At 39.5% G+C, this 26031-nt stretch overlaps 1 protein-coding gene across 16 annotated transcripts in view; it reads left to right on the top strand.

Moving 5' to 3' along the window:
• The window catches only part of syne2b (spectrin repeat containing, nuclear envelope 2b), a 137365-nt gene that overhangs the window by 13063 nt on the left and 98271 nt on the right, over window positions 1-26031 (top strand). For 11 of the 16 annotated variants that reach the window (XM_067386675.1, XM_067386686.1, XM_067386683.1 and 8 more), the window contains exons 10-51: window positions 60-143; window positions 552-629; window positions 1106-1219; window positions 3331-3468; window positions 3702-3866; window positions 3966-4078; window positions 4218-4386; window positions 4511-4607; window positions 4767-4966; window positions 5076-5240; window positions 5472-5609; window positions 5761-5862; window positions 6870-7046; window positions 7160-7318; window positions 7571-10195; window positions 10361-10495; window positions 11141-11331; window positions 11419-11506; window positions 11616-11698; window positions 11791-11914; window positions 12052-12197; window positions 12455-12605; window positions 15213-15808; window positions 16027-16194; window positions 18068-18218; window positions 18645-18803; window positions 18891-19058; window positions 19134-19235; window positions 19334-19537; window positions 19612-19819; window positions 19931-20043; window positions 20309-20514; window positions 20603-20710; window positions 21713-21992; window positions 22212-22541; window positions 22646-22975; window positions 23571-23900; window positions 23993-24337; window positions 24475-24653; window positions 24758-25073; window positions 25184-25348; window positions 25651-25998. In XM_067386675.1, the coding sequence (XP_067242776.1) occupies window positions 60-143; window positions 552-629; window positions 1106-1219; window positions 3331-3468; window positions 3702-3866; window positions 3966-4078; window positions 4218-4386; window positions 4511-4607; window positions 4767-4966; window positions 5076-5240; window positions 5472-5609; window positions 5761-5862; window positions 6870-7046; window positions 7160-7318; window positions 7571-10195; window positions 10361-10495; window positions 11141-11331; window positions 11419-11506; window positions 11616-11698; window positions 11791-11914; window positions 12052-12197; window positions 12455-12605; window positions 15213-15808; window positions 16027-16194; window positions 18068-18218; window positions 18645-18803; window positions 18891-19058; window positions 19134-19235; window positions 19334-19537; window positions 19612-19819; window positions 19931-20043; window positions 20309-20514; window positions 20603-20710; window positions 21713-21992; window positions 22212-22541; window positions 22646-22975; window positions 23571-23900; window positions 23993-24337; window positions 24475-24653; window positions 24758-25073; window positions 25184-25348; window positions 25651-25998 (10248 nt within the window). Of the gene's footprint in view, window positions 1-59; window positions 144-551; window positions 630-1105; window positions 1220-3330; window positions 3469-3701; window positions 3867-3965; window positions 4079-4217; window positions 4387-4510; window positions 4608-4766; window positions 4967-5075; window positions 5241-5471; window positions 5610-5760; window positions 5863-6869; window positions 7047-7159; window positions 7319-7570; window positions 10196-10360; window positions 10496-10675; window positions 10822-11140; window positions 11332-11418; window positions 11507-11615; window positions 11713-11762; window positions 11915-12051; window positions 12198-12346; window positions 12606-15212; window positions 15809-16026; window positions 16195-18067; window positions 18219-18644; window positions 18804-18890; window positions 19059-19133; window positions 19236-19333; window positions 19538-19611; window positions 19820-19930; window positions 20044-20308; window positions 20515-20602; window positions 20711-21712; window positions 21993-22211; window positions 22542-22645; window positions 22976-23570; window positions 23901-23992; window positions 24338-24474; window positions 24654-24757; window positions 25074-25183; window positions 25349-25650; window positions 25999-26031 lie in introns of those variants that run through there. The other 5 variants (XM_067386681.1, XM_067386687.1, XM_067386688.1 and 2 more) reach the window with 5 other exon arrangements.

Here is a 26031-nt window from a genome sequence, read left to right as displayed (position 1 = left end):
ATATCTTTTTCCTCTTTTGTTTTTCTTTCTGTTCTTTTTCCCTCTCAATGGTGACTTAGTATCTCACTCCTCCTCAGTGTCTCTCTCCTGTCAATCTGCCATCAGACTTTACTCCTTCTATAGCTGCGTCACCTCTAAGACAGGTACTTCTATCTCTCTGTCACACTCTGTTATTTTTAGGTGCATGATTCATTCATTAACTATTCTTTCTCTTTTCATTTTGTGAAGGTGTGTTAGTTTTTATTATCAGTGTCAGAATTATTTATAAATGTCAATGAAAGGTTAATTTGGACTTGTTCGGCCTGTTGTTTAAACTGTTGTGTGAGTGAATATGCTATACTGTTATTGTAAGTGGTTGACATGTAACATGTATATGTATGACTTGTTTTAATTCATTAAGATTTGGGGATATAATGTAAAATAATATGAAAGTAAAAGTGTATATTTTACTATTGGTTGATGAAACTTTTTAACTGATTTTGATTGAAGAGTTTGAATGATTTTTGCTATTGTCCACTTAAATTGTTTTACTTGACATGTTCTCTGATTAGGCTCACCTGTTAATGCCCTGTCCAATCAAATCAGGCCCTCCCCAATCACCTGATACAGCTAGAGCAGCTGCCCCTGGGGTAAAATATCACACCCCCAACCCCCTTTTAAAATACCCCATCTGATGCTCCGTAACTACCACTGTGTTGCATGTACCTGTATAAACATGCTGATAACTAAAAACTCAATTATAAAGATAATCCCAGAAATTACAGAGCTAATCCATTAAAACCAGAGATAATCCCTGAATTATAGAGATAATTCATTTAATAAAGCACCTCTTGTGTTTGAAGATTCTTATACACTGAACTTGAGCTTTCATGGTACTTGGCAGGAGCATTTTAATTACAGACATGCTGAGAAAGTTGGTTTGTGACTGCTTTACTGTTTAGTGTGCAGTGCAAATGGTATTTAACTTGTACGCAGCTTTAATCTTTAATTTTACCTCAAACTTTTATTGATGAAAATAATTGTTTTGTATACCTTGACTACAATGACACCATAAACTGCCTAATGGATAACAAAATCAAACAATTCTTTTTTTGACTTGATCCAGACCTCAGGCAATCAGAAGGCTCAGGAGGTCACATGCTGGTTGGATCAGGCCTATCAGGAGCTGATAGAGGGATGGGACTCCACAGAGGGAGAAAGCTATGCTGAAAGATACCAAGTAAGACCTGAATATCAATGAATGTCTGAGGTGGCTTTTACACAACACAGTTTTGAACTAAAAACATTAAACTTTTTAAAACATTTTGGTCGTTCATTTACACAACAAACAACTTCTAAATATGGGTTTTGAAGTGCAAGTTTTTGAAAATAAAACCTTTATCTACAAAAATACGAATTTGTGAAAACAGTGATGTCATGTTCAGTCTTTAAGTGCATAGTGTTTCTTTACAAAGTGACATCGCCAACTACTGGCCTGGCATGAATAATATAGCAGTTTTAGTCGTTTTCACAGATCCATGTGAACAGGGATCGTTTTGACAAAGTTCAGCTGTATGCAAAAAACGCAAAGGAAAAACTTTTTGGTTTTTAGTGCATCATTGTTGTGTAAACGTTTCTTTAACTAAAACAATCCACACTGTGGAATGATGCACTAAAAAGATTAAATTCTTGAATTTGAGTGAAGAACATCCTTTTTATTTGTTTACCAATAAATGCAAAGTCATAGCTAAATTTTTTTTAGCAAATCTGCTCATTTATCTGTTTGTTTGTTTGTATATTTAGACATTTAATAACATTTAATAAAAACATTTCTATATATGTATTTTATCTATCTATCTATCTATCTATCTATCTATCTATCTATCTATCTATCTATCTATATATATATATATATATATATATATATATATATATAATATTATATATATGTATATATAATATTATATATTGCCAAAAGTATTGGGACACCCCTCCAAATCATTTAATTCTGGTGTTTCCAACCACTTCCATTGAATTCCAACCACTTCCATGAGCACAGGTGTATAAAATCAAGCACCTACTGTAGGCATGCAGACTGCTTTTACAAACATTTGTGAAAGACTGGGTCACTCTCAGGAGCTCAGTGAATTCAAGCGTGGCTCCGTGATAGGTTGCCACCTGTGCAATAAGTCCATTCATCAAATTTCCTCACTACTAAATATTCCAGAGTCAACTGTTAGTGGTATCATAACAAAGTGGAAGCAATTGGGAACAACAGCAACTTAGCCAGGAAGTGGTAGGCCATGTAAAATCACAGAGTGGGGTCAGCGCATGCTGAGGCACACAGTGCGCAGAAGTCGCCATCTTTCTGCAGAGTCAATAGCTACAGATCTCCAAACTTCGTGTGGCCTTCAGATTAGCTCAAGAACAGTGTGTAGAGAGCTTCATCGAATGGGTTTCCATGGCCAAGCAGCTGCATCCAAGCCTTACATCACCAAGTGCAATGCAAAGCGCCGGATGCAGTGGTGTAAAGCACGCCGCCACTGGACTCTAGAGCAGTGGAGACGTGTTCTCTGGAGTGACGAATCACGCTTCTCTGTCTGGCAATCTGATGGACGAGTCTGGGTTTGGCGGTTGCCAGGAGAACGGTACTTGCCTGACTGCATTGTGCCAAGTGTAAAGTTTGGTGGAGGGGGATTATGGTGTGGGGTTGTTTTTCAGTGGTTGGGCTTGACCCCTTAGTTCCAGTGAAAGGAACTCTTAATGCTTCAGCATACCAAGATATTTTGAACAATTTCATTCTACCAACTGGGATGGCCCCTTCCTGTTCCAACATGACTGCGCACCAGTGCACAAAGCAAGGTCCATAAAGACATGGATGAGCCAGTTTGGTGTGGAGGAACTTGACTGGCCTGTACAGAGTCCTGACCTCAACCCGACAGAACACCTTTGGGATGAATTAGAGTGGAGACTGTGAGCCAGGCCTTCTCGTCCAACATCACTGCCTGACCTCACAAATGAGCTTCTAGAAGAATGATCAAAAATTCCCATAAACACTCCTAAACCTTGTGGAAAGCCTTCCCAGAAGAGTTGAGGTTGTTATAGCTGCAAAGGGTGGGCCAACTCCATATTAAACCCTACGGATTAATGGGATGGGATGTCATTAAACACAGGCGTCCCAAAACTTTTGGCAATATAGTGTATATATTATGTATTGTGTACTCTATTGTTTTCTTCCTATTTTGTCATTGACTGTAAACACATTTTAGATTTGCATCAGTTTTGTTGTATGTGATGATTTGCTTTTGTTGTTGATTTGTTTGCATTAATGTTTATTTACTTTTGTTTCAGGTCTTCCACACCTTCATTGTGTCCTTTAATGAGCAGCGGCGGCCCGTAATGCCGTTACTAACAGCGATGAAGAGGACACCTCAGCTCAGTGTAGAGCAGAAAGGTCTCAGACGAGCATGGGACACTCTTGCTGAGAAGGTCAGAGGTCACAGCATTAAACATGTTGCTTTTTTGATATTTGATTGGTTTTATATGATTATTCAATTTTGTGCTAAGATTCATTAGACTCAATTGAAAAACAGAACAATAACAAATGAATGTTATATGTCTAAATGCATGCCATCTAAGTGGATGAACTTGCCTCCCTGTGAGTAGAAATACGTAGAAGTCATATGCTGCTGATATTGCACTGATATTTGTGTCTGAGGTAGCTGCGTGAGTATAAAACAGAACTGGACATGAGTCTCCCATCTCCACTGGACATCGTGGGCCGCTGGTTGTTGCGTATTGAAGAGGTTTTATCTGCCGAAGAGGGCGAGCCAATGGATCACGCCCGAGCTGCGGAGGAGGCCCGTGAGAAACTTGAGCTACTGAAGGTTTGACTGACTTCTATAATGTTAATTTTATTATGGCTATATAGAGCTGTTCAGTCATGAAAATTTAATAAATGTCATATTTCTGCCACATTTTTGTAGGTGTGTTTGGAGGAGATGCCACATCATCTCAAGAGGTTTAATATGTTTCAAAACACAAATGAGTTTGGAGAGACTCTGGTGCCGACAGACAAGATGGAAGAAATGAAGAGAAGGTGAGTTTGATTGCTTAATCAGACATGAATCCTACTGGGAATGAAACAGCTTCACTTTTAATTTACAATATTTCTGTTATCGTTTCACGAACAGCAGTAAACTGTATTTAATTGTTTTGTGTACGTGACCATTTTCCAGGTTCACCAGTGTCCGTGTAACAGCTAAATATCATGGTATTAAGCTGGAGTACCGTGAGCGCAGGCACACAGTGTTAGACCTGCTGAATCAACTCAACATTAAATTGCGCTTTTGGAAAAGAGCCTACATTTCCCAGGAGGCTGTTCGTGTGCTAATGCAGGACTGGAATGTGAGTGAAAAGTGACTAAATGCTAAAATATATTTGCTGCTGGGCATTACTTAGTGATTACAAGTAAACATTAAGTATTGAAATCATAGAAGCTTTAAACTTTGATCACAATTAATGTTTTTAGGAGACTGTGAACAAACAGGACCTGACTTCTATGCTGGATGGAGCCCTCCACAGACTCAAACTAATCGCCAACAAATACACCAGCAAGGCTGCTTTGGGTAATACAGAGGAACTGTGTGTGTGTGTGCGTGCGTGCGCGTGCATACTCCTAAATGACTAGAGCAATTACAGTATGAATAAATGTGACAAAGAAATGGCATTTTGTGGAAAGTGTTGTTGTTAATCAATAATTATTGATAAGCTGATGTCTGCTTCAGCTGGAGACTCCACACAGGTAAATCGCCAGGTGGCTGATCTGGAAGCAGATGTGACAGCAACTCTGGAAGGTGTAAGGATGATGAGGGGAACTATGGGACGTGTGTTGGCAGCATGGGACTCTTACAGTGATATCTATACCTCACTGCGCGCATGGCTGGAACAGGGTCCGCATAGTCAGCGACACGGGCAGAGAACAGAGGTACACGCAAACTCGTAGAAAACGTTTAATTTACCTTTTTATTGTAGTTTTAAAGTGTTATCAATCTGTTTTTTGAAATATAAATATACCTATCCATCAATTCTTTTAGGTGACATTATCAGTGATGTCAGAGTGGAGTTCTCGGCAAGCTCACCTGAACGAGGTCGCCAACTACCTAACTGAGGTCACAGACCCCCAGACTAGCCGCGCTATTTCAGACGAACTCTGCAAGATAAATCTGCTCTGGGCTGACTTTGCCAAAACAGCCCAGTTTGTGAGTCACCCATCATGTTCAAAATTCAGTAATCTATGTACAAAGATATTAAGTAAACTATATCAAGTAAACTATTTAAAAATGTGCACTTATCTTGTTTTGTCCGATTGTGTTGGACAAAGAGTCTACTAATTAGTTTGCTTCTACAAATATAAAATAGATTAACAAAAATAATCAACTGGTAAAGCTATGTACTTTTTGTAGTATTTTGAAGCAAATTGTATATTTCAGTCTTTAGCTGAGGAGCCCAGTGCTGGCCCATCTAGTCCTCAGACAGTTCAGGCCCTGATGAGGGAGGCTACTCAGTTACTGAAAGAACCTGTGGAGGTGGTTTCTGGATCACTACGTACTTACACAAAGAGACTACAGGTATGCAGTGTGTATGTACTTATTTATTCATATTGTATCACACAATTGTTTTGTAGTAGCTATTTGTGATTGTTGCTTTTTTTGTTTGTTTGTTTTCTAAATTTAAGACTAGACAAAGTGGGATTTAGCTTAAAATTGTTATTTCTCCCAGCTTATGATGAAGAAAATAAAGGATGTGGATCTAGAGACCCTATCCCCATCTCTAGACTGCTCTCCAGAAACCCTGAGCAAACTTCAGCAGGCTATTCCTGAAGTAAGCAAATACATTACTCTGTTTGGCCCCTTATGTTTTTAAGTGAATTGTGTTAATTTTCTTGCCTTTGTGTATACTTTATTTAATAAAGTGTATGTGCTTGACCTGAGAATATTAGCAGATTATCATGTTTTAAAATGTTTAGCTTCATTATTTTATTATCTTTCCTGATGCCTGTATTCGTTTCTGTTTGTATTTGAAGAGTTTGGTTCCAAAACGCAATAACTCCATTTTGATTAATTTCAGTAAAAAGGTGTTTTCTTTACCAAGAAAGTGGCAAGATGAAAACCACTATTTTCTGTTTCAAACTTTAACATAGCATCTTTTGGTTATAAAAACATAAAAAATTCAAATCTACATTTCGATTTTAAAAAGTTTATTATAAAAATGTATAATTTTTTCCCCAAATTGCAATAAATCCATGACAATTTTTTTTTCAAAATGCAATTAATCCATCAATATAAAAGTTATTTTTCAAATTGAAAATATACAACAAAGTAAGTTGATTCACATATATGACAGAGTCTAAACTTTGCCAATATTTATCTTACAGGCATTTTACTAAAAATACATTCAGCCATCGCTCCCAAAATGAATTCAACGGGTCATCTTATTAATGATATAAATAATTTGTCATTACCGATTAAAGAGTATCTGGCACCACCGCAAGGTTAAATAAACACATTTGCCAAGTACATTGGTATTAAAAACGGCTTTTTAAAAAAGCCTTCAATGTTTACAGTGGGTGGAATGGTGCGCTGCGATTGGTTGAGCGGATATATTGCGTTCTGCAGAGATAGGAGACTGGAGTTTGTCGCCTTTTGGAAAGAAAGGGAGAAAACATGACAGAATAACATGACGGGTATCGCATTTATAGCAAAATTAATGAATGACTTTTCAATACCGACCAGATACAATACTGATTTTGGCGAAAAATGGCGTTTATCGCGTTTTGGAACCAAACTCTTCATTTGTTTATGTGTGTATATCTATCCCTGTATGTCTAGGTATTGCAGACACTCTGTGAGGCTGAACAGGTGTGCGATGAGCTGCGTGTGAGTGTGAGTGGGTTGGACGGGCGTCTAGCTGAACTGTTACACTGGGAGATGGAAGCCAGAGAGTTGTATCAGCTCCTGAAGGAGGAAACACACAGGCAGAAGAGAGGACAAGACCCTAGAGCCCGGGTGAGTATGTACAAGTATATTCCACAAAATATGAATTAATTCTCCCTCTCTTCTTGCTACTTCTCTTTACTTAGCTGAATTGGAATAAAGGGTTCTTCTCTCTTTTCCTGTAGCTGTTAATTTCGAGAGGGCTACAGTTAGAGGGTCAAGTGGTTATGGAGGAGCAGGATCTGCAGGTGATGGTCATGACTGGTCAGAAGACTTCACCACTGCAGTATCTCATCGCATCCACCATGCAGGACAGGGTCCGCGCTGTTGTTGAAAAGTCACAGGTCTGTCTAATTTAGAACACTAAAAACACTAGAACACTAGAACACTAAAAAGTTAACAGCATGATTGCACCTGTGCAATATTAATTAAAAAAAATAATATATAGAATTGAAACTGCTCTCTTTCCATACTTATCAATTATGCCATAAATAACGTTTTATGTTAATTTCATACAATGCCTAGGAATGAGTAACCATGTTTTAGAATTGTATGCAAATTCATTATGATTTTGAAATTTTTCTAAATCTCAACAGGAAGCCGTAGGCATGCTTAGCTCTTTGGGGGCTTGCAGAGACAGAAGCCCTGTTAGAGACCAGCCCCCTTCCAAGATTTTTGTCAAATATCAGGAGGCAGAGGAAGAGCCCCAAACCCAGAAGCCCTCCTTCCAGCCTATCTCTCCTTCAGGAGCCCCTAGCCAAACAGAACCCCAGCCTGCAGTCAGAGCCAAAGTCCCAGTACCTTCTCAGATACCTTCTGAGGTACCTTCTCAAACTGTAGTGCTCAAGACCCAGCCATGTAGTCAGCCTGTGCCTATGATTGTTGTACAAGAGTATGAAGAGGAGGAAAGTAGTCCACAAGCACAAATGCACCTCTGTGAGCAAGTGAAAGACTCTCAGTCTATTGAAGTTAAGTCACAGAATGTTGTCCAAGCTCAAGCAAAAATTGACATGCTCAAAGAGCATCATGTAGAAAGCCAGAAATCTTTACCACAACCTGAGACACAAAAACAGACAGAAAACCAGTGGAAGATGCAAACTCCAGTAGCCAGCCAACCCTCACAGAACCTTCAACAAGCAGCATCACAAGTTCAAAATGAACAACAATTAGCAACACAGCCACAGGTGCAGATCCAACAACAAGAGAAAACTCAACTTGCAAAACAGCAGAAGGTTCAAGCACAAACGGCAATTCAGTCACAGCCTCAGGGCCAAGTAGAAACACAATCACAGAAAGAAGTTACAATCCAACATCAAGCTCCAAAAACAAAGCAGCAGAGGAAAGCAAAAAAATCCCAGGCAAATGTGCAGAACAGACCTTGGCTTCAACAGAGTCATCAACTGGAAAATGTTACCCAAAAACCAGCTCAGTTGGTGCCACAATCTCAGTCAGAGCCAGAGGACAAAGGTCAAATAAGTCCTCAAGCACCACAACAGCATATAGTGGCTGTTAACTCACCTGAAGCTCAGGGACCTGCTCATGGCATGGTAACAACACAGTCAAAAAGCATTGTTGAGAGTGGTGAGAAACGCCTGAAGCAAGCTCAATCTGTTGCACAAGAGAAACCCCTTATAGTGACACAAAAACTACCTCAAACTGTGCCAGCAGTTGCAGCACAACCAGTGATTCAAAAACAACCACAACAGCCAGTGAGTCCTCCGATTCGTCAACAAGTATCAACCCAACATCAACCTCAGCCCTCTATATCAACTCAAACTCAAGCAACTACACAATACTCACCTGCACCTGCACCCATTCAGCAACAAAAGCAATCTCAAGCACAGATATTGACACCACAGCAACCTCAAGTGATGATCCGGAAACAATCTCAATCCATGACTTCCATGCAACCACAGTGGCAGCCACAACAGACAATTCCACAGTCTCATCATGCAGTGCTGCAGCCACAAAGATTTCCAGTGACCCAAGCAATGCCCCATGGCATTTCCAGTCCAGGGCAGCAGTACCCAACATCTACCATTCAACCACAAGTAAATATGCAGAGACAACAGTCACCACACAGTGTAGTGCAGACCCAGCAACCCACACTGCACAATCCGGCTGTGATTTCCCCTCAGCCCAAAGGTGCATCCCCCATACAACCCAGAATCATCTCTATGCCTCAACCCCAGATGCCTGTTCAGTCTCAAACCCAAACCCAAACCCAGGTCAAAGCACAGGGAAGTGCACCACTTATGATTCAACCTCAGGGGCAACCCCAGTGGTGTCAACCAGGAGATGTCACCCTGTCTTACCCCAAAGTCCAAGGACCAATTTCTGTCACTGCCCAAATGCAGCATCTGGCCCATTTCCAAACTCATCCCCAACCTCAAAGTTTTCCTCCAACTCAACCTAAGCAGTGGTCACAAGTAAGACCAGGACTTGGACCCACTGTCCAAGTCCCAGGTCAGGTAGTCCAACCTCAACCTCAAATGGCTGTTTACCCTAAAACCCAGCCACAACCACAGCCTCAGCAGTGGCCCCCTGCTAGACCAGAATCACCTTGGGGTCAATCACAGATAAGACCCCAAGGTCCAGGTCAGCATATGGTTCCCTCCCAGAAATGGAGACCTGTCAGTCCAGAAAGAGTCAGTCCAGTATACCCAAAGGCTGAAACTCAAGGGCAGGGACCACATCCTCAGTCCCAATATCAGGCCCTACCGAGGCCACAAAGCCCTCAACGGCAGTGGGGTCCAGTCCGGCCAGAACATCAGTTTCAAGTCTCTTCCCAATCTATGTTTCATGGCGTTCTCCAGCCAGTAGCTCCATGGAATCAACCTCCTGTTCAAACTCCCATAAGATCTCAGAGTCCACAGCAGCCTCAGCAAAGTCAGCAACAATGGGGTTCATCCAGGACAGAGGCCCCATCTGAAACCCTCACCCAAAGCCAAGCTGCTCAGGCAGAACTTCAGTCCCAAGATCTGACAAAGCCTCAGTTACCAGTACAGGAACCGCCCCAACAGCAGTCAGCTCCTCGGGTTAAGCAGCCAGCACTTGCCCAGGCTCCCCCTCAAGCCTACACAGAGGCTTATATGAAGGCACAGGCCCTGGTCAGGAATAGATTTGAGGAAGTCAAGCACTGCATTCAAGAGCACATTCTCGAAGCTATCAATGTATTCAAGGATAAGCGAATGACAGATGAACAGGCATCAGTTAAGGAGGTTTGTTCATTTTAGACACAAGTTGTTTTGCTTATTTTTCTCTAGTGTTTGCAAGAGCCAAAAAGCTCAATATCATGAAAATGTACTGTTGTGTTTGGATCTTTTATAAGAGAATAAGAGATAGTGTTTCAGTTTCCCAAGTATCTGTGTTGTTTATTTTTTCAGGAGACGCTCCGGACTCTAGACTCTGAACTCCTTGAAGAGTTCTTGAGGGCTGCGGAAGGGATGGAAGCTTTCTGCACCCCATCTGAACTTAGAGACATGGAGTTTTTCAAGCAATCTGTTAGAACACAGTGGAAGGTATCTGTGCTTGTTTGTCTTTATGTGCAGTGTGACTGTATTGCAACATTATTAACCATTTTTATTTTAGATACTAACTGAAATGCTCAACTGTATGTGAAGTTAACATTAACTCAAACATTAAGAGATTGTGTGCTTGCTGTTTTGTGTGTTTTTTTATTTAATATTTTTAGGCTGTTCGTGTGCAAATGTCAGAATTTTTGAGGCAGCTCAGATTTGAGTTAACCCGCCAGCATTTTAACCGTATGGTTGAGAAATGTGAGATGCACTTTAAGAGGGAAAAACTCAACCTTAGGCCTGAATCAATATCGGAATCAAAAGGAGAGGTAAAGTGATCTAATGGCTCTGGGGATGAATTTCTCTCTTTCTTTACTTTTTATTTCCTCTTCTGATTTTTTTAAATTAAACTCTTAATCTCTTAACCACATTACTACTCACTCATTTGGCATGACACATACCTACATTTTTTTTTTTTTTACCAGTGTTTGCATGTTGCAAGGCAGCAAAATAGTGCAAAATGAAAATAACAGCTACAGTAATGTATAGCAGCATTAAATAAAAAATGTTAAATGATAAAATGAAGATGAAATATAATATTTTACATACTGTAGGTTTAATGATACATTTTTTTCTTGCTTCCTGCAGGCTTGTTTTTCAGCAGAGGGCAGTCTGGCAGAAGCAGGCCAGCAGCTTGAAGCTCTGAAGGAGTTGTGTGATACTCTGAGCCCTGAGGACGCACACAGGCTCGCACAAGCCCAACTCAGAGAATGTGAAAGACGGCTTGCTGCCATCCAACGGCAGTTTAGTGGAGACAGAGATACACCTCCAGACACTGGGTAAAAGAAGAAGAGTCTTTTTCATTTAAGTTATTTTTGTCTGATAAAAACATTTTTAACATAAATTAATTTGTCTTTAATGCCTAGTTCACAAACAGAGCAAACAAAAGAGCCACCCACTCACAAAGCACCTACAGTCTCAGCTGAGATTCCCAAAGAAGTTATTGTTTCAGAGGTAAAACTATATGAATTTTTTTTTTTTTTCATGTGTTTTTTATATAATAAAGTTAGTCCATGATAAATGTATCTTTGGTGCATTTTGTGAATGGGGGATATTGTTTTAGGCTGTTACACCGGTTAGCCCCCAACGAACGAGAACTGTGGAGAAGAGAGAGATAGTGAAACAAACGAGTACAGAAGAAGACAGGTATGGATAAAAAAGTGAATATTGCTTATGTTTCTTTATATGATTGTATGTGGTATTCTGTCAGAATCTTATGGTCTTCTTGGACGGCTCAGGTACCGCAGCTCCAGATTTGCATTACAAGCTCAGCTAAACAGAAATGAGCAATGCATGTTAGGAGATCGTCCCTCAGAATCAGTCACTCCTACAGACCTGCAGAAACGACTGAGAGAATTAAAGGTAATGCACAGATTTTTGTGTACTTTTAAAGTTGGTGATCTGATATTATTATGCTTAATTACAGTTACTACTGTATACAAATTTTATAACTGTCAAGGGAATTACTAAATTCGTCCCCCCTCTCTTTTTTGTTTTAGTCTCTTTGGGATGAGACAGAGACTTTGTGGAAGGAGTATGAAACACTGTGTATGCAATGTGTTCAGTACAACGAACGATCTGTTGAGCTGGACCGTATGGAGCTCACTGTCAGATGGAGAGAGCAGAGGTCACAGTTACAGGGCAGGTATGTGTGTGCATCAAGAAAACAACCCTGTTATATGAAAGTTTGTGTGTTCAGACATGGCATGTGTTTTAAACTTGTGAGCTGAAATGAATATTCAGATAACAGCATATTACAGCTTCTTTTTTTCTTTCACCCTGTGTCACCCAAAGGATCATATGATCCACTCAAATCAAGGAGTTCCAGAGAAAATACCCTGTAGCAAGTCTGTCTGTGTGTGCATTGTGTTGTTTGTTAAATAAGTCTATGCACTCCATCAGGGTGGATTCACTGGGAGCAGCACTTGAGCTCATGGACTCAATTACGCTGAAGATATCTGAGATTTCTGAAAGGCTGGAAAAGTTCATCAAAGAGCCCAAAGACATTAAAGGCTATACACTAGCTAACCCTGCTATTTTGAAAGATGTGAAGGTGAGAGATATGTATTTTTATTCATTTATAAATCTTATTTTTCATTGGGTTCTATTTATGGTTTTGTTATGAAGACACAAATACCATTTTATTTTGTGCTATATTTATTCATAAAAATATTTACTTAGAATATGAAATATTTGTATGCATTGAGTAAATGAGAAATGTACAAGTACACAAATGGCATTTTATTTGGTTAATGTTGTTAGTTTTATTAGCTATCACTCTCATGCAACACGTAATAATATTTACTTTTTGTACTTTTATATATTCTGAGTAAATAAAATGAAAAAGGTCCCACTTTATACAGTATTAGGTGGCCTTAACTACTACTGTATGTATTTACATAAAAAATAAGTACATTGTACAATGCCAATTCCAGAAGAGTTGGGACATTTTGTAAAATGTGATAAAAACCACAATCTGTGATTTGTTAATTCTCTTGAACCTTTTTTTTAACTGACAAAAGTACAAAGAAAAGATTTCCAATGTTTTCACTGACCAACATAATTGTATTTTGTGAATATAAACACTTTTTAAATAGTCCACAATTAGCAGATGAATTGGTAATAGGTGAGGGTATCGTGTTTGGGTGAAAAGAGTTTCTCAGTCGTTGCAAGAAAAGATGTGTCATGGCTCACCACTTTGTGCCAAATGTCATAAGAGAATTGTCGAACAATTCAGAAATCACATTTCTCAATGCAAGATTTCAAAGAATTTATGTTTTTCACCATCTGCCATACATAATATTGTAAAAAGATTCAGGGAATCCAGAGAAATATCAGTCTGTATAGTGGAAGGTAGGACACCTCAGTTGAATGTGCATGACCTTTGACCCCTCAGATGGCATTTCATTAAAAACCGCCATGCTTCTGTGTTATATTGCCACATAGACTCGGGAGTACTTTGGAAAACAGTTGTCACTTAACAGTCTGACGCTGCATCAAGAAAAACAACTCAAATCTCTGTTACACAAGGAGAAAGCTACACATCTGTTCAATGCAGTGATGCTGCAGAGTTCTCTGGGCCCGAGCTCATATCAGATGGTCTATCATCTATCAATACTTTTTCAATTACTATTTAAATGTAATATAGTACAAACCTGATTCCAAAAAAGTTGGTACACTGTACAAATTATGAATAAAAACAGAATGCAATGATGTGGAAGTTTCAAATTTCAATATTTTATTCAGAATACAACATAGATGACATATCAAATGTCTGCAAACGTCTGGGGACTGAGGAGACAAGTTGCTCAAGTTTAGGAATAGGAATGTTGTCCCATTCTTGTCTTATACAGGCTTCTAGTTGCTCAACTGTCTTTGGTCTTCTTTGTCGCATCTTCCTCTTTATGATGCGCCAAATGTTTTCTATGGGTGAAAGATCTGGACTGCAGGCTGGCCATTTCAGTACCCAGATCCTTCTTCTACGCAGCCATGATGTTTTAATTGATGCAGTATGTGGTCTGGCATTGTCATGTTGGAAAATGCATATCTTCCCTGAAAGAGACGACAGCTGGATGGGAACATGTTGTTCTAGAACTTGGATAAACCTTTCAGCATTGATGGTGCCTTTCCAGATGTGTAAGCTGCCCATGCCACACGCACTCATGCAACCCCATACCATCAGAGATGCAGGCTTCTGAACTGAGCGCTGATAACAACTTGGGTTGTCCTTGTCTTCTTTAGTCCGGATGATATGGCGTTCATGACCACAGAACAGTTTTCCACTTTGCCACAGTCCATTTTAAATGAGCCTTGGCCCAGGGAAAACAGCTGACTATTGGATCATGTTTAGATGTGGCTTCTTTTTTGACCTATAGAGTCAAAAAGGCGAATGGCACGGTGTATTGTGTTCACCGACAGTGTTTTCTGGAAGTATTCCTGAGCCCATGTTGTGATTTCCATTACAGTAGCATTCCTGTATGTGATGCAGTGCCGTCTAAGGACCCGAAGATCACGGGCATCCATTATGGTTTTCCAGCCTTGACCCTTACGCTCAGAGATTGTTCCAGATTCTCTGAATCTTTGGATGATATTATGCACTGTAGATGATGATAACTTCAAACTCTTTGCAATTTTTCTCGGAGAAACTCCTTTCTGATATTGCTCCACTATTTTTCGCTGCAGCATTGGGGGAATTGGTGATCCTCTGCCCATCTTGACTTCTGAGAAACACTGCCACTCTGAGAGGCTCTTTTTATACCCAATCATGTTGCCAATTGACCTAATAAGTTGCCAACTGGTCCTCCAACTTTTCGGGCCTCTTATTGCTACCTGTCCCAACTTTTTTTGAAAAAATGTGTAGCTGTCATGAAATCCAAAATGAGCCAATATTTGGCATGACATTTCAAAATGTCTCACTTTCAACATTTGATATGTTATCTATATTCTATTGTGAATAAAATATAAGTTTAAGAGATTTGTAAATTATTGCATTCCTTTTTTATTCACAATTTGTACAATGTCCTAACTTTTTTGGAATCGGGTTTGTATAATCTGAGAGACAAGGAAGTTTGACGTAATAGTTTCCATAGTAATGTCACTGCATGTTAAACTTCCATCCCATCTTTTTATCTAAATATCTAACTCTTGTCCTCATTTTCAGGACTTAGATGAAAGTATCCAGACAGAGATGGATCGTCTGTCTCGATTTGATTCTGAACCCAGTCATCTGGACCTGCGAGACCGATCACCTCTGACTCAGGTGGTTCTGAACCACAGATCCAGCCTGGACCGGCTCAGGCAACAGGTGCGCAAGAGCGACGCTGCTGCCCGTGCCCTCGACCGCTTCCTCATGTCCCTGCGCACCGTGGAGCTCGATGTCTCTTCTGTGCAGAGCGCCCCTAGCAATGATCCTGTGGTACTGCAGGACAGCAGGTCTAAGCTGGCACTAATCAGGAAGGGAGTAAGTAGCCTTAAGGATAAGGCTCCACAGCTGGATCAGCTTTTGGGCGGAGCACAGCTTGAGGTGACCCAGGAAGGTAGCCCTGTTTCCTGTCTGGATATGGTGGGGGTCCTGGTTCACAGGGTGGAAGAGGCAGATGATCGTCTGATGATTCGACAGAATGAGCTCCAGAAGGAACAGCAGAACCAGGGACACGGCCTAAGGAGGAAGACTATGCAGGCTGAGCTGAGGAAGGTGCAGCTGGCAGCAGAAAAACAAGGTCTAAAGGATCCCACCATGCCAGCTGTACAGCACCGGTATAGAAATTTTTCCTTAGATCTCATGATGCAGTGCTTTTGTGTGCCAATATGTCTTAGAATGGTCTTCATTTGCTCAGTAAATACTGATTTGGAGTTAACTGAGCTTAATTTGATTAATTAATCAGCATGTGAAATTATTTATTTGTTTAAACGAATTGAATGATGGCCCTTTTCAAGATGGTTAATTTTCTTACACTGTGTGCATCTGTGTTTAGGATTCGAGCGCTGTCTGATCTGGAATCGCGGTTGAACTCTCTTCGCCCTGAATACCAAAGCATCAAGAAGGCTCTGTCTGAAGTCTCTCCACAGAAAGAGCACCCTGATCCAGCAGAGGAAGAGCTAGACTTCCTTTGGGAAGAGACTGAGAGAGCTGTATCTGACAGGTGGGTTCTAGACCAGAGCTGAGATTTATTCAAAGCTAAGTTAATGAAATTTGCCCACTTGGGGCAAATCTGCCTTATAGGGTTAGTTATTTACTCACCATCATGTAATTCCAAACACAAATGAAGATAAAGTTTTGGCAGATATTTTTCATTAAACCTGAGATATTTCTGTCCCTACATTGCAAGTCCATTCCACCAAACCTTTCACACTTCAAAATGTTCATAAAGAGATTGTAAAATAAATCCATATGAATCGAGAGGTTTAATCCAAGTCTTCTGAACAGAAATGAACACATTATATGATGGACAGATTTAATTAATGTTTATATTCACATATAAATGTGACAATCAGTGGACATACATTGTGCACCTCAAATATGCTTGTAAACAAAAGTGCAAATGTGCTTGCTTGGATTAAACTGCTCAATTCATATTGATTACTTATACAATGTCTTTAAACTTTACAAAGTTTTGAAGGAATGCACTTTAATTGGAGGGACAGAAATCTGTCATGTTTAATTAAAAATATCTTAATTTATGTTCCAAACATGAACAGAAGTCTTATGGTTTTGGAAAGACATGAGGGTGAGTTTAACATGTTTCATGTGGTGGTACAGAGAAACTTAAAAGTGTGATAGACAGAAACCCAGAGAGTTATGGTGTGTGTGTGTGTGTGTTTGTCCTGGAACACCCTACGTTATGGGCAGAAGTGTAAAGTACTTGAGTAAATGTAATTAGTTACTGTACTTAAGTATCTTTTTGGCTACTTTGTAGTTGTACTGAATATCAAAGATATTGGCAACTTTTACTCTCTACTTTTCTACATTTTTGAGCAAGTAAATGTACTTTTTACTCCACTACATTTCTGATGAGTATTGCAATTACAAATTACATTTTTAATGGCAGCTAACTTTTTCTGCAGCAGTTTGTTTCTGATATAAAGAAGCGATATCGGCATCTAAGGGCATTGAAGGTACTATTATCTTGTGCATTTTGCCTTTACTCCCCCAAAACTTGTCAACAAGGCTACTTTATGTGAATGTGAGTGCATTAGCAGGTAGTTGCTGAATTGCAGATGTTTTATTTATTAGATGAGGAAATGACTGCAGCTGGTGATGAGGCTCAAACCAGCACATACAGTAGACTTTGTCTTTGACTATTTAATTTTACTTAACATTGTTTTATTTATCCGCTATATTGACAAGACCGTTTTGAAGGATATTGGTTTACTTATGGCCTTTTTGTGCACTTGAGCTTAACTGAGACTTGAGAGTTTGTAGACGTTTAAAAGGTTGTTGTGTCGACCTTGATTTATTGCAACATTGTGGTGTTCAGTTTTATTTTGGTTTTAGAAAAGAAACTTGATTTCTCATCTTACAAATCAATTTCTTATTTTCACTGGTATGTCTCTCTGGACTAGTGCATTTTTGAGCCTACATTTAGCATGAGTAAAATACTTAAGTACTGTTAAAATCAGATACTTTAAGACTTTTATTCAAGTCGTATTGGAATTGGTTACTTGTAACTTGTAGTGGAGTCATTTTCGATGTAAGGTATCAAGACTTTTACTCATTTATGGTTTTCAGTTACTCTTTACACCTCTGGTTATGGGGACTAAACGTCCCCACAAAGAAGGAAATATCCAAAATACTTGTCCTTGTGAGGACATTTTTTGGTCCCCATGGAGAAAACAGCTTATAAATCATACTAAGTGATGTTCTTTGAAAATGTAAAAATGCAAAAAAGTTTTCTGTGATGTTTAGGGTTAGGGGATAGAATATAGAGCTTTTACAGTATACAAATCATTATGTCTATGGAATGTCCCCATAAAACACAAAAACCCAGTGTGTTTGTTTGTGTGTGTGTTTGACAGACAAGAACAGTGCACTGTTCTTATGGACCTGCTGAAGAAGTTTCAGAACTGTCGCAGTTACCTGAGCAACACTCTCCAGAGGGCGGAGCAAACAATCAATGAGCAGGCATCATACATGGGCAAAGACAACCTGCAACGCCTCCTAGCAAAGGTATGTCAACCTCAGACTAATCCTTACTCATCACAATATATGCTAATGTTATAATTGCCTATTCCAAGTTACAGTACCATCAGGTTTCTTTTCACTTAAAAGTAATTTTATACCGGATTTGCACCACCAGGGGTCAGTCATAACTCACAACATTAAGATCTTTTTTTTTTTTTTTTTTAATTGTCTTGTCTTATGTTTACATCATCTGCGATTTTATTAGTCTGAAAGAAACTACTCTCTTGAAATGTTTCTCTAATACTTTTAGATGCTTGCAGATCCTTCATTCGTTGCAGAGTAATTATGATGACCTAGTAAGAGTAGCTTAGATCAGGCCACCATAGTCACTTTTTTTATTATATCTCATACTGTTTCTTTTAAGTGTAGTTCTTTATTATAGAGTATTTACAGTATGTGTTAATATTCCAGGTTGTTGGCATAAAGGAGGACCTTAATGGCCTCGGACCCAAGATGGAAGAGTTCAGATCTGTGTGCAGACAGTTGCAGTCTCAGCTGAAGAAAATTCCTGATTGCTCAGAAACTCCGTTTGAGACAGAGGCAGATGCTTTGGTGGACTCATGGCTGGATGTGAGTATATAAAAACATCTGTTCACGTGCATCACACTTTATTCACTAGTTTTAGTTTCTTGGTAAATCTGTGTGTCTATCTGGCAGGTGTCAGAGAAGACGGACAGTTACATGGATAACCTGCGTGTGGGTCTAGAGTTGTGGGAGAAACAGCTGGTTCTGGGTGGAGAAGTGGACAGCTGGACTTCAACTAAACTTATCATCTTCTCAGAGTCTCACCCTTTCAGCAGTGAGACAGAGGTTCTCAGCATGAAGGTGTGTCTTCACAAAATGCTTCATATGCTTAAAAAGTGTTCACAGACATGGACTAAAAGGTTATGTGTTTATTAGAATGAGATTCAGCATCAGGAGGACAACCTTGAACACTTCCACAAGAAGTTACTGGAGATTCAGGAACTGCTGCAGAGCAAAGAATCTCCACTTGAGTTACAGGTGAATGTGCAGATAACTTTTTCTCTTTATTAAATGATTGTACTTTCCTAATTCCTAATTATGCCTAACTTTAAGCGTACGCAAACTGTCTCGCTTAGGTAATGGAAACAAACCTGAGGAAGAAAATGGAGCAGGTGAAAGAACTCTTCTCCGATTGCACTGACGTATTCCAGGAGCTCCTCACAGTAAAAGCTCATTTGACTGAAAAGATTGACACTTATCAATCATCCGTGAAGAATATACGCTCCTCAATAGATATGATCAGTTCAGAGGATCGCACACAGCTGGATGCGCATTTACAGGTATGATTAACATACAGACAGACATGTAGAAACACTTTCTTTTGGTGTATAATTGAATTTATTTTCTTTTGTAGGACTTGTGTGAGCAGCTTTTGGACCAGGAGGAGCAGGCTGAATCATTGCTGAAGGAAATCAATCTCATGTCCAGCATTACCGGACCACAGGCCTTGGAGGAGCTGACCAATCACATCAAGCGTCTCAAAGACAGCATTGTGGAAACACGAGAGCTGATTCGTCAAAAGAAGGAACAGGGGGAGAAAAGCTTCCTTCAGACTATTAAAGGTACGGAAACCTCATTCTTTGCAAGTGAATTGTGCCATTACTTGGAAACTAATTCCTAAATTATGTACATTTTTAAGTGATTTTTGCTTTGTCTTTCTGTCCCATTGGCAGAAGAGTTCCAGTCATTTGAGGAATGGTTGCAGGATGAGCAGCTCTCTGTGAATGAGTGTTTTGAGAACCCTGAGAGGAAGCAGGATGTAGAAATGTCGATGCAGAGACTGACAGTGAGTAACAGTGAGGTCACAACCCTATGATTATGGTTTCAATTGTGGCTAGGACATTCTGGAAATACTTTTCAACCAAAAAGACTTACTTTACAATACAATAATTGCAGGAACAGCAATCCAACTGAAAGAGTCACAAGGTGTTTGCAGCTTTAGTCAAAAGCATAATTACAAAATAATTATAAAAATGACAATTATAATTTTATGTCATTATAAAATTAGTAGTGTCTGTTTAACAATACTGAATGATTTGCATTTTCTTCAGAGTTTCCTGGCCTCTAAAGAAGGAGAACAGCGTCTGGCCCAGTTGAAGGAGAGATTTGAGAGAGGTGGACAGGCGAAGATCCCTTCTGATGCTCAAGCTTTGCTCTCCACATGGCATCAGGAACAGGAAGGAGAACTGGCCACACTCAGAGCTCACTGCCAGGGACGCCATAAACAGCTAGATGACATCCTCCAAAACCTCAACAGGTATGTGGTCTGAGTTCACATCATAGCTATTGGTTGTTACTGTTGTTTCAATCCATTCATTCATCCATTCATGTCTTTATGTATTTAGTTTGCAAGAGGAACATAACCATTTGAAGGACTGGCTTCAGCACAGGGAGCAAGTGCCAGAACAGAGAGAAAAACTTCGACAAATCCAAGAGGAGTTTCTTAAAGAAAGGTACAACTCGCTTTTCAGAATGTGTTTTGAATCAATTTTGTATTTTTGTTTAAAGCATATTCTGTATTTTTCTTTTCTTTTTTTCCTCCCAAAATTTAATCAACACTTTTGCATGTTCTTTGTTCTCTGATGTTAGTTACTGGTCTATGGAAGCTTGTTTCCACCACTGAATATAAAATAATATATATATATATATATATATATATATATTCTATATTTTTTTTTTTTTTTTTAATCTCACAATTCAGACTTTTTTCTTGCATGATATAAAGTAGCAATTGCATGTTATAAAGTCAGATTTGCATGATATAAACTCGCAATTCTGAGAAAATTGGACTTTATAACTCAATTGCGAGTTTATACCTCACAATTCTGAGAAAAGAAGACATAAATTCACAATCGCAATTGTGAGGAAAAAAATGTCAGAATTGTGAGATGAAAAAGTCTTCTAAATTGTTTTATTCTGTGGTGGAAACAAACTTCCATAGTGGTCAGTAACAAATCTGGGAAAAATGCAAAAAATTCTGTCCAGGAAAATGTTTAATTTGTGTGAATGTGAAAATAAAATAATACTGGCAAAAGTTGCATATCCAAATGCATGCTATAAGCGACCCAAACACACAGCATGAGATGGAGTTCATTTTGAGCAGCATTTGTGAGCCGCTCCAAGATACTGTAAATTATGTAAATGAACACAGTGCCGCACTTCATTAGGTTAAACCATCAATGTGATCATTGCTCTAAGCCATATCGTGATTAAAATTTTATTTAAATTGTGCAGCTTTTTATTAGATTTTATTAAGCCCCTGCAGTTCCCCCGTTTTCACTGAGCAAGAAAGCTTTGATGTGCACAAGAATTGCTTGTGAAAAATGCAGTTAAATTACATATACTGTCTTTCCACAACAAAAAGAATTAATGACCCATGCTAAGTTTTGGGGAGCACACTCTTGATACTGTACACCCCTAAACTCACAACTCTTACTTTCATCCTTAATCCACAGTGGTCGTATGGAGGCATTCAATGACCTGTTATCCACTGTAAGGATGCGTGGCCTGAGGGGAGACCCTTTCCTTAGAGACAGCGAGACCCTGATAGACCGGTACCACAGCCTGGGGATTCTTTTGGAGAATCAGGCCCAAGTCCACAAGATCCTCGATGAACAAACTGAAACATTCCAAACCAATGCAGAGCAGATCAGAGCCTGGATCAGAGATTTAAAGCAAGGACTTGAGTGCATAGGCACAGACACGCCAAGCCAAAAGAAACATATTAATGCTCAGGTGGGTCTCCTAACCATCATTGTTTGAATTTTTTTAGCTGTGTTTTGCCAGGAAAAATATACATTCATACATTCTTAAATTTAAAGGAATAATAGTTCTGACATAATTCAGTTATTCTAAATCTGTATGACTTTTGTTTTTCTGATAAATACAAAACATCAATTTTTGAAGAATATCCTCTGTATATTTAGGCTGATTTGGATGTTTCTCTGTTTTAAGGCTGTTCTGAATCTAAGTGCTGAAGGTGATTCTAAACTGGTGGCTCTGAAAGAAGAGGGAGATGCTTTGTGTGCTCATGAGATTTTGGAGGACACCAGAAGACAGGAGCTCATTCACACCTTTAGAAACATTGAAGATGAGTGGAAAAGGGTTCTGGATATAGCTCAACAACTAAAACATCAGGCAGAACTCCAAGACACTCTCTCCAGGGAACTAAAAGATCTACAGGCCCAGGAAGAAAGCACCCAATCCTGGGTAAGAGAACAACTGCAAATGCTACACTGTCTGGGGAAGGAACTTGAGCCACAAGAAAAGCTAATCAAAGTACAGGTAAAGGCAGGACTCTCAAATGATTCTTACCTACTTAAATCTGAAAGGTAAATTTTGCTTGCAATGCACATTATGTTGAGGAGTAATGCTTGTATATCCTTTAGGCTGTCTTAGACCTTGCTGATGAAGCAGATTCCAGATTGGCCAGTTTACAGAGACAAGGAAAAATTGTATGTTCTTATAAAGAGCTTGACAATGAGAGGAGGAGCCACACTGACCAAACCCAGAGATTGATAGAAGAGGAGTGGAAGAAAGTGCTACAACTTGCCCAGGAGCTCAAGAACAAGGTCAATCATGAGGAATCTCTCTACAGATTGTTACAAACCTTCTGTGATCATGGTGAGGACACTCGATCCTGGATTAGACAGCTCAGAGAGACCCTGGATTCCCTTCATGTGACATCTTCCATTCAAGAGAGGCTAAATGGAGTTGAGGTAATAGAGAGTAATATTTAACCCTTAAATGGTTTCTGTATAGGCCTACTGGGGGATACAAACATGTGAGAGGCTCGGGGAGGGACAGTGAGACTAAATTATGATAAAATGTTAGGCCTATTGAAAATAGGACAACTGCTTGGGTCAAGTGACTTCACTCACCTCATCTTTATTTAAAAGAATAATGGCAGTATGTTGTAAGAAATCCTCTGGTCTTAAGGTAAATGTTGATATTTTGTATATTAACTACATTTGTAGGGACTTCCCAGTCAAAAAATGTTTTCTTAGCATGAAGCAAAAGTTATGTTAAAACAGATGAAAATCTAAGGGCATACATTGGCTTATATATCAGTTGACTAAAAGTAGCTGACACATCTTAAGCATTCAAAATGTGAGATGTAGGGCTTCACAAATATCACTGGTGTATAATGTGATAGAAATTGTCTTATTCCAGAGTTAAGAAACAAGGCTATAAATCCTGGAACAGTAAATATTTATTGAAAACCTATAAAAGTTATGATGGGCTGCACAAATGCATGATGAATAAACACATGATAAAAATGTTCTAGATAAATATCTTGGTTTTGTTTTTTAGGCAGTACTAGCTCATAGATCTGAGGGGGACTGTAAACTTGCTGACTTAAAGGCGAAGGGAGGGAGTCTATTTTCCTATGAAGATCTAGAAGAGGACAAATTTCAGACAATCCAACAGACATTACAAGATGTACAGCAAGAGTGGACAGGAGTTTTGATGGATGCTCAAGAGCTGAAAAACCAAGCAGAATTTGAGGATGCTCTTTCTAAGGATCTTCAGGATCTTCAGGAACAGGAGGAGAACACTCAATCTTGGATCAAAGAGCAGCATCAGAAGATCGAATTGCTGGGTGAAGATACTCAGTTACAAGAGAGAATGAATGGAGCTCAGGTAAGAGATAAAGTGTGATATTTCAACCTTCAACAAATATGTACTTAAAAAAACAGTCTGACTTACTTGTTTAAATGGTTTGTTTACTCTAGGCCATTCTGAACTCAGAATCAGAGGGAGATTACAAGCTTGCCACCCTGAGGAGGAAAGCAGAGGGTCTGTGCTCCCGAGAAGGCCTAGAGGAGAAGAGAAAACAGGAAATCCAACTGAAAATAAAATCCATTGAAGATGAATTGAAGAAGGTCCTGGCAAGAGCTCAGGAACTAAAGAACCAGGCTGAGCTCCAGGATTCTCTTGCAAGGGAGCTTCAGAATGTATATACCCAGGAGGAGATCACCGGGTCCTGGGTGAAGAGCCAGAAAGATGGCCTGGACTCACTGGGGAAAAGCACTCATGGTACACAGGACCAGATTGAGGAGAGACTAAGCAAAGCACAAGTAAGTAGTATAATATGGAGGAACTGAATAAAAAATGAAGAAAACTTTAAATTCTGCTGATGATGTCCATAGTGTAATGCTTATTTAAACAGTGAAAAAGTGGCAGTCAAGAACAAGTATACCCCTCTGTCTTTCAGGGAATTCTAAGTCTTCACTCTGAGGGAAACTCTAAGATTGCAGCCCTGAAAAGGTCAGTAGACCATCTATATACCCGTGAAGATCTTGCTGAAGACACAAGACATTCTCTCATTGAGAAAATGAAAAATGTAGAGGAGGAATGGAAGTCAACACTGCAGCAAGCACAGGATCTGCATAGGTTTGAAATAATAATTCTATATGTAAATGGTAATTGTACAGAGCACTAACAGATTATCCAAATATTATATTATATTACATTTATTATATTATATTATTCCGCAGTCTGCTGAAAAGTGTAGTGGAACGCCTGGTGTCCTGTCAGTGTCAGAAGGAGCAGCTTCAGTCTCGTCTGGAGCAAGTGAAACAGCAGACAGCTGCATTGCCACGCCACTTCCCTTGGCCTGGTTTAGGGGATCGAAGGCACACAGTGGAGCAGGCCAAGAGTTTGCTAGACCGTACCAGAGCCCTGACCCCATCTCTGTCTGTTGTCCGAGCGCTCGGGAGGGAGATGAGCCAGCTGACCCGTGATTCCAGCTGGATCGATCCATCCTGGGCCACCATGGAGGAGTGCATACCTGAGTTGATCAAAGAAATTACAGTAAGGCTGTAGAGGAGTGCTGTGCTAAATATTTCTGACTAATTGTGACTAATAGATAATAGAAACTAGATTTATGTGTTTAAAGTTCTTTTGTATGTGTGCTTGTATAGGAGTTTTGTGTAAATCTTGAAGAGGAAATCCGGAGAGAGCGAGTTTGTGCTCAGCTAGTTGAGCAGCACACCGTAGCTCAGGATTGGCTGAGAGAGCAGGTCAAAAGTTTCGGTGCCCTGCCCACTGACCGGCATGAGTTACAAGGCTCTATTAACACTCTTAAGGTCTGATTGAATTCCTTGTTATTATATGTATTTATTAGGACTGTCAGTTTAATGCATTAGTTTAATTTTAACTTAAATGTTTAAAAAAAAATAAAACAAGTTAAATAAGTTCCCTGACCCGTTTAAATAAGGAATTTTCTTACCATGAGCAATTCAAGCATGTATTTCCTTGTAATCAACTGGATTAAATTTTTTTAATCATTTGACAGCTCTAATATTTTCCCTTTTTCATCAAATACTGTGTTAATTGATGAAATAATAAATATTTTATTGTAATACTGTAAGCTTGTTAACCTTTCTAGGCACTTCTTCAGACCGTAGACAGGGAGAAGAGAGAAATGAAAGAACTGGATGCCGTTAAAGATTCTCTGATGGACCTTTGCACTCCAGGAGGTTGTGATACACTGACCTTAGAGGTCAGCCATCTTCATGACCTCTGCGTGTCCTCGGAAAAGGAGATGAGGGAAAGGTTAGCTGTGTGTGAGGCCAGATTGAGTGATATTGACCTCAGGCTTGCTGGAAGGGCACAGATTCTGAGGGAGCAGGCAGAGAGCCTCCTGGTTGAGCTCCGTGCTCAGGACCACTCTTTAGGATTTCTAGTGGGTAGCCAGAATATCAGCCAGCTTCAGGAGAACTGGCATAGCTTTAAGGTATTGTGGGAGTATGCTAATTATTCTTTGTTC

This window comes from Chanodichthys erythropterus, chromosome 5, assembly GCF_024489055.1.
Source record: "Chanodichthys erythropterus isolate Z2021 chromosome 5, ASM2448905v1, whole genome shotgun sequence".
NCBI classification, from domain to species: Eukaryota; Metazoa; Chordata; class Actinopteri; order Cypriniformes; family Xenocyprididae; genus Chanodichthys; species Chanodichthys erythropterus.
The sequence above is the reverse complement of the archived record's forward strand: the minus strand, read 5'-3'. Positions and strand labels throughout refer to the sequence as shown.